Below are 7,885 nucleotides of genomic sequence, written 5' to 3' on the forward strand. Positions count from 1 at the left end.
CTGGGGGGGGCGGGACTGGGCTGCGGGGGATGCGGGGAGCACTGATCTGTGCAGGACGTGGTAGGGCGATGCTGTGGGAGGTGTACAGAGAGGCAAGGGTCTAGGGGGGCTTTGGGGGGGGGGAGTCCCTGGGCAGCAGCTCTGGGGGTGATGTGGCAGAGCAATGGCTCTGGGAGGGGATGACTGGCCCTGGTGCTCCCTAATCCACCCCCGCAGTGGGGCTCTGCAGATGGGGACACCCCGGGCTCTGCGCTGGGGGGCCCCGATGGCTCTGCGTTGGCATGTCCCCCAGCTGTTGGCCGTGCTGACAGCGGGCCCACCCGAGAACAAAGTGCCATGTCCCGGCAGCCTGCCGGGATGACGCAACAGCCATGAAAGCAAAGCCACTGGGTGCCACGCTGCTGCTCAGCAGCGCGACCAGGGGGGACTTTCCCCTGGGATTAAACGGGTCTGGATGAAGCCTAGTGCAGTGTCTGGCCAAGGCTCCTGCCCTCGCAATGCCCACAGTGGCCTGGGGCTGGATTTCAGGGAGCGGGGAGGTGGGGGCTGACTGCTCAACCTACAGCCATGCATCACCCAGCGCTCTCCTGGGATGCACCCAGATGGCCCAGCAGGATTGCTACCTAGGCAACCCAGGCAAAGGCAGGTCAGGCGAAAGCTTCAGGACAAGGAGCTTCATTAGGGCAGTGACTGCCACCAGCTGGCAGCCACATCCCACCGGAGGTTTGAAGGACTCCCATCCTCGGCCGTTCAGCCGAGGCGAGAACTCGAGGTGGGAACCAGAAGGATGGCCAGATCCAGGGCTGACACTTAGCAGGATATTTCTTCCAGCATAAAGGCAGCAAAAACCTTTACAGGTTCACTTCATTTATCCTCCCTTTATCCTTCACCCAAAGTCCCTCTCGGAGCTGTCTGTATCCATCCATCCATAGACATTTTTGATAAATGTAGCTATTTTCATTGACTAATCTGAGCGCTGAGTTCAGTGCCTGGGCAATATTTGCCAAATCACTTCAGCAGACACTGCCAGCGATTCCTAAAAATACTTGCTTGTGGCTCAACTTGCCTGTCAAAAGCAGAGCCACCCTGAAATCCTGGTTTTCTTGGTTATTGCCCAGCTGTTCACGGGGTGCAGGGGTGACCCCTTAGGCACCCTGGATCTGCTTGTGCCCATTTTCCTGGGGGTTCCTAATGATGGATGCGGAGGGCCCAGGAGATGTGGGAAACTGCTGCAACAGGAGCCACGGCTCCGATGCCAGCTCGGGAGTCTGTCTCTGTGCTGGACCCATCATCCCCCAGGATGCAGAAGGGACACCCAGGCACCACCTGCCCTGTCCCCTGCGGGATGCTGTGGGTTGTGGGTTGTCAGGACCCTCGTGTGTTTTCCAGCCCACCCCAGCTGGAAGGGAGAGCAGGGATTATCCTTCTCTTATTTTGTCTACAGGGGCTGCAGACCCCACAGGGTGGCAGGATGGGAATGACAGCCCTCCTGTCTCGTGCCAGCACATCTGGGAGAATCACTGTGTGCAGAGCATCCTCCTCTCCATAACCCACTTGGGTTTCTCCAGTTGGTGATCCACGGAGTGGTCCCAGGTGGTGGAGCAACTCTGCCTGCAAACTCTCCGCTCACAGCACCATGCCAACTGCATGGTTGTAAAATGCTGGAAAAAATCATTAAATTAATCTGAATCAAGCATTTAGTGCTCCTTTTATTGAGCCTTTCCTTCCCGTGCTGCTCCAAGATGCATGTTGTTGCAGGGCTAGAAGCTGACCTGCTCTTGCTCCCATTAAAGACAGCAGCCCCTCTGCAATCTCAGCCCTCCAGGAGACGGGTCTTGGAGGAAGAACCCAAACTGCAACACAACCTGGCAGCCAAAACCATGGGAAGCATCCCATTTTGGGAAAGGGCCGCAAATCCCTAGCCCCAGCAGCCTTTTCTGCTAAGATTGCAGAGTTTCTGTGCTGTGTCCCCCAGAATAAGGCTCGAGGGAGCTGCCTGGTGAAAAGGCAGCCAGAGGGGACGGTGTAAAAGAGCCAGGCAATGCCCTCTGCTGCAGGGGCCATGGCTGATAAAGTGTCCCTGGGGTGGCAGGGTCAGGTCACAGGGACGGTGTGATGCCCAGGTACCATCCAGGTCCCTTCACAAAGCCCTCAGCATCTGGTGGGAAAAGAGAGATCAGAGAGGGGCTTGGGGATGCACTCAGTTGCTCCTTGGTGTTGAATAAGCATTTGTCACATCAAATGACCAGACCAAAATTTCTGATTGTCAGGAGGATAAGCAGATCCCATCCATCCTGGTGGGGAAGAGGCAGCATCAGCTGCCAACCATGGCAGCTCTGCAGAAGCAGGGTCAGAGTTTTTTGGTTTGTTTTTTTTTTTCAGTGCACCCTGGACTATCTTTTTTTTTTAAGGTGGCCAAAGCACATCCGAGAGCACCACCTCCTGGGCACGACAAAAAGCACTGAGGAGAAAGCTGAAGGAAGAGCTTCTGCTAGGTGTTTTTGGCCGTCTTGGCTAAATCGGCGTCTTGATGGTGGGGTTTCATCCTGCCGGGTGCCTGACATTGATTTTCCCACTCTGAATTCAAGCAAAGCAAGCATGGGAAAAGATGGGCGAGCTCAGAAGCACCCGGGCACCCTGGATATAACTTGGCCAGGACCCTTGGACCTTCTACCAGCACAGTGCAGCCCTGGGCAAGTATTTTTGCTTCACTAAGCTTCTTCTCCAGTTGGAGAAGACCGGTTGGACTTGATGGTCTTAAAGGTCTTTTCCAACCTAAAAGATTCTATGAAATATCTTCCCGGGCTAAGGTCAAACAAGGATTTACTTTTTCCGCCCCTTCCCTTTACCTCGTTCCAACCAATGCCATCTACTCACCCTGTTTAAGCCAAGGGCTGGGAAGAGGTGGGTGGAGAATGGGATGAGCAGAAACTCCTATAAAGCCTCAGATTTGTAGCTGAGCATTGCTAAGGGAAAACCTGCGGGATTTTGGGAGAACTGGCTGTGCTCTGGGAGGGATAGGGCAGGCGCGCTGGCCCCGGGGAGATGGGGAAAAGGTGCAAAGGGTGTAAGCCCAGCATGGAAAGGAGCTGGAGGAGAGGCAGGAGGGGCACATCCCCACCGCACTGCAGCCAGACCTGCCCTGCAGCTTCACCATGAACACACTGAGACCACTGGGCAGGGACACCAGCCATTACGGACGCCATTTTGTGGACTGCTTTTGGCCATCATTCGCTTACAGACTTCCCAAGCCAGAGACTTCTTTCCAGCCTTCTTCACCCATCCCAGCCTTTCCAGCAGCCACTGGCCCCATGGATGGGTTGTAGCTGCATGGCAAATCTCCCTGCGTGCATCTTGCCGTCAAGAATAAATCTGGGATTTTTCTCACCAGGATCCCGGCCCCAGCTGAGTGAAGGGATGGGGGACATGTCTCCGCTCACTGGAAATGTCCCTGCTTCATCTGTTATAATTTGGAGAAGTGCAGCATGGATTTGATACAGAAATATTGAGACCTATAATGAATATTTGCCTGACACGAGGCTCACATACAGATCTGTATTCTGGGTTTAAATGTGCTTTGAAAATAAGCACTTTCACTTAACTCTATTCTCCCTCCTCCCCACCTGGTTGCTGAGAGTGGAAAGTCTGGGTAATGCTGTGGAAGAGGAGGGCTGTCTCTGCAGCGTGCTCTTGTCCTTGCAAGAGGCTGCAGAGCTCTGCCCAAAGGCCATCGCCATTGCAGGGAAGGGACCCCGGCCACCCCCGACCCTGCAGTGAGGGCTGTGGCCCCTTCTGGGTCAGAAGTGTCCCTTGCTCACTGGAATCCACCAACCTCAGTGCAGAGAAGGTCTCAGTAGCAGTTCCTGGAGAGAAGCTGAGCCTGGTGCCACCTTCTTGCTTGGATAAAAGGATCTTGGAGCCCTTGGCCCTGCATTGGGTTCGAGAGGGCTGAAACACTGGCTGTGAGCTGCACTTCTTAAAGCCTGGGAAAAAAATACAGGCAGCATTTAGGGACTTGCTTTGCCCCTGAACCTGGTTTCTTGTCCTTTGGGCACCAGCAGACTCAATCCTGTCACTCGGGAAAGGTGCTGCTGCATGTGGAAGTGGGGCAAAGGCACCAAGAAAAGCCATGCCTGGGAAAGGACGAAACTGCTGGCAGAGCCAGGCCCGTGATATGCCCGAGTGGCTTCTATTTTGGTGTGGTCAAAGCAGCAAAGGGAGGCCGACTCGTTTTTCCAGCGCCTATGTATAGAGCTGTGAGCTCATAGTTTCCGACTGTGGAGAGCATTCAAAGTATGGGAAACAGGAATTTCTGCCCCACCTCAGTGCCAGCAGAGAGCAAACTGAAGCTGGGGAGATGCTCGGCTGCCCTAGATCTTCTCTCACTGGCCCAGGTCACTTGTCCAGCAACGAAGAGCTTGGTGGGTGCAAGCAGACCTGGCACTTCCAGCAGCTCCAAGGAGGGGGCCAGGGGATGAGGACGCCTACTGCAGAGGTGGCTGTGCAACCTCAGCCCTGGCACAGTCTGTCTGGAGAGGTTTCAGCCTCAGTTTCTGACCATCCCAAGAAAACTGGGGTAACGAGTGGAGTGGCTTGGTCCCCAATCCTAAGCAGAGGTGTGGAAGGTGTTGACATGCTTTAGGTCTCCTTCCAGCGAGGTACAGGGCTTCGTGGCTTGAGATGATCCCCCTGGGACACAAGCCTCCCACCATGGGTACTCTCTGCAAAGGGCAGATGCATTTTAGCAGCTGCCCCAGTGCACAGGGTATCCTGGCAGGGCTGGACCCACCCTTGTCCTTCCAGAAACCAGCCCCATGTTGTAACCACTGCAGCCGCTGCACCCAGGAGTGACTGATACTGCTGCCCACGCCTGCAGCTCTGCTCCCTTCACAGCTCCCAGCCACGTGAAACCACCCGTCCTGCCCACGAAGGGACTCTGGGGCCCATCTCATTGGGTTTTGGGTGCCAGGGGTGCATCTCCTCTTCTGCCTGCTCCACAGACCCTGCAGGGGCCTGGAACCTTCTTGAAGATGGAGGAGCACAGGGCTGGGAATGCCTCTGCAGAGCATCTCTCTGCCCCAAGGCAAACCTGCCCTGTATGCCCAGGTTTCCCCTGAAGGCTTTCCATGATGGACCTCAGGCCCTCCAGGGCATTCAGGTCTCTGGATGATGCAAATCCAGGTCCCATGGGTGCACTGCCACAGCCAGAAATGGGGAAGGTGTACAGGTGTTTGGGTTGCTGCATCTGCTCTGGGCATCTCCTCTGGATGTGGCAAGTGGTGCTCAGATCCCTGCGGAGCCACTCAGCAAGGCTGAGCATGGGCTGGCAGCCCCATGGCCACTGGCCAGGCTGAGGGGTGGCAGGGGAAGCTGGAATGGGTTGGGATGGCTGCAGGACTGATCCACCCTGCTGGCAGTTTTTGCAAGGCTTTGCAGGGAAGATGCCTCTTGGCTTCTTGCCTGGGGGTCGGGTGAGGGACAGGGCAGCACCCTGGGACACAGGTAAGGCCACAGGGAACCTTCTCTATGCGGGTTTCAAGCCTGCACGTGGCCAGATGGTGACTCAGGAGCCACCCATGGCTGCTGAGGAGGCCAGGCATGGGGCTGCTGCCTGCCTTGAGCCCGAAGGGCTCCTGCTGCTGCCCGGACCACAGTTTACAGGGATGCTGGAACCCCCCCAGGGAAGGTGCAAGGTGGTGGTGGCCCTGGTACCTGCTTGGCTGTGAGTTTGTCCATGCACTGCCACACCATGGCTCTGGTGAACACCCAACGATGTAGAATGGGGAGTGCAGGGCTGGGGAGATGAGGAGGGGAAGGGACACAGGACAAGGACGCGGCCAGGATTAGTGATGGGGAGCGCTGGTGGGTGGAGGCAAGAAGTTTTTGGCAGGAGCCCAGCCCTGGTGCAGGATGCTGCATCTCACCCTGCTTTGCAGCAACGGAGGGATTTCGGGTCCCAGCATCCCCTTTAGTGCCTGTTTCTTTGGGGTTTGACCCCAGGGATGAGCCCAGCTACAGCTCCCCATTGCACAAGGGAAAGCAGGCAGGACCATGCCTCCTGTCCCTGCCCTCCAATGCCTGACGCCAGCTCCTCGCCCACTCCCTGGCCAACCAGGTGAACATCAGACCTTTAAAACCTGAACAAGTTCCTCCACATTCACTCCCCGGGAGCTGCCCCTGTCCCTGCTCCAGCTTTTGCGCAATGCGGCTGCATGAATCGCGCAGCCAACACCTCCGTGTTATATAGGTGTCCTGGTCCACTCCCCAGCTGGTGCTCAGTGCTGGGGCTGGGGCACCACCAGCCCCGCTTCTGGGGAGAGCAGTGGAGCGCATGGAGGGGCTCCTGCCCTGGTGCCCTGCAGCAGGTAAGGGGGCTTTGGGGCATGGAGGAGCAATTGCACAGGGATGGGGTCTCCTTCTGCAGCACTTTGGGGGAGCATCAACTCCCTGATCCCTCCTAAACCAGAGCAGGAGCCTGGGTCTTTCTTCTTTTGCATGGGGTGGGGATGGTTTGTTGTGTTCTTGTGGCCATCCCGGTGCAGGGGGTAGCTCCTATGCAAGAGGAGGGCAGCCAAGGAGTGGATGGCAGAACCTCCAGAAACAGCTGGGAGGATGCCCATGGGCACAGTCATGCGTGAGAAAACGGGCGCAGGCTGGGTCCCATCTGAAAGTGCTGCAAGGTCTGGAAAAACTGCAGATTTTAGGAAGCTTCTTTTCCTGAGCTAGTCTAAGAGAATGGAGCTGAGCATCCCTCCTCTCTTTTCCCCCTCTCCTCTTCCTTCTCCCCTCTCCCCTTTCTCCTTTCCTCTCTTTCTTCCCCCTTCCCCCTTCTCCCTTCTCCCTCTTCCTTCCCTGAAGCCACCACATGAATGCTCCCTGCTCTGGGAGATGCATGGGAGAGCTTCAGACCCAGCCCAGACGCGGCCCCGTGCTCCCGCTTGCACCCCGGGCCAGGGCGGGGGCCAGGCTGGGCTCTGCCCTACCCGCTCTGACTAAGAGGAGACACTGGGCTGTGGTGCTTTCTGCCCATGCTGTGCTCCAGCGCACGCGAGGAGATGGCAGTGGCCTGGTCACCAGCCTGGGACATCCTCCGGCAGCCTGGAAGAAGCCCGGTGTGGGTGCTTGCTGCCTGTCCTGGGCACAGCATGCTCTCTCTCCATCCCCAGGGGGGTCCTGTGCTCCCTCCTGCCCTGCTGGCCTGGCCTCCCCTTGCTCCTCCCAGACCCTCTGTGTCTCCTGGGATGGGACCATGTCCCTTTACTTGGCAAGTTTCTTTGTGGGATGGGAGTTTCCACCCCCCGCATACCTGGAGCTGACAGCAGAGCACAGACACACTCGTGACACAAGCTGAGCCTGCTTTATCGGTACCAGGCACTGAGCAGGCAGACGCAGCTCCATCCAGGGGCTCAAGCATTTTTCTGTGTGATTTTGCAGCCAGGGATTGTTGCCGCCAGTGGGTCTGGAGCTGAGTTCCTCCCATCATCTCCTTCTTGCCCCAAGGGCCACACCAAGAGTCTTAATGCTCCTGAAAATGCCCTGCCTTGTTGAGACCGTGCTTAGTAGCCGTCCACTGCATCTGTTAGGGGCCAGAGGGCAAAGGCAAGAGAGCAGGGAGGACGAAGAGAGATGAAGAGATGGATCATGCTAATGACCAAGACCCTTATTAACCTGTCGTGCCTCTTCCTCGCAGACGGGGAGCGCCTGTGGCTGACAGAGCAGCTATGTCTGAGACCTCGTCCAGCAAGGAGGGTCTCCCGGCCGAGTGCCCTGTGTGCTACGAGAAGTTTCACCCGCTGGAGGCCACACGCCGCAAGCTCAGCTGCGGGCACACCTTTTGCCACGACTGCCTGGTGAAGTGCCTGCTCTCTGCCAAGCTCGACGGCCA

The 7,885-nt window shown here is 57.1% G+C and overlaps 1 protein-coding gene across 1 annotated transcript in view; it reads left to right on the forward strand.

Moving 5' to 3' along the window:
- Positions 1–7,721: 7,721 nt before the first annotated feature.
- The window catches only part of RNF222 (ring finger protein 222), an 881-nt gene continuing 717 nt past the window's right edge, over positions 7,722–7,885 (forward strand). The window contains exon 1 of the mRNA XM_009647249.1: positions 7,722–7,885. Within this exon, the coding sequence (XP_009645544.1) occupies positions 7,722–7,885 (164 nt within the window).

This window comes from Egretta garzetta, unplaced genomic scaffold (assembly GCF_000687185.1).
Source record: "Egretta garzetta isolate BGI_Z169 unplaced genomic scaffold, ASM68718v1 scaffold589, whole genome shotgun sequence".
Taxonomy (NCBI): domain Eukaryota; kingdom Metazoa; phylum Chordata; class Aves; order Pelecaniformes; family Ardeidae; genus Egretta; species Egretta garzetta.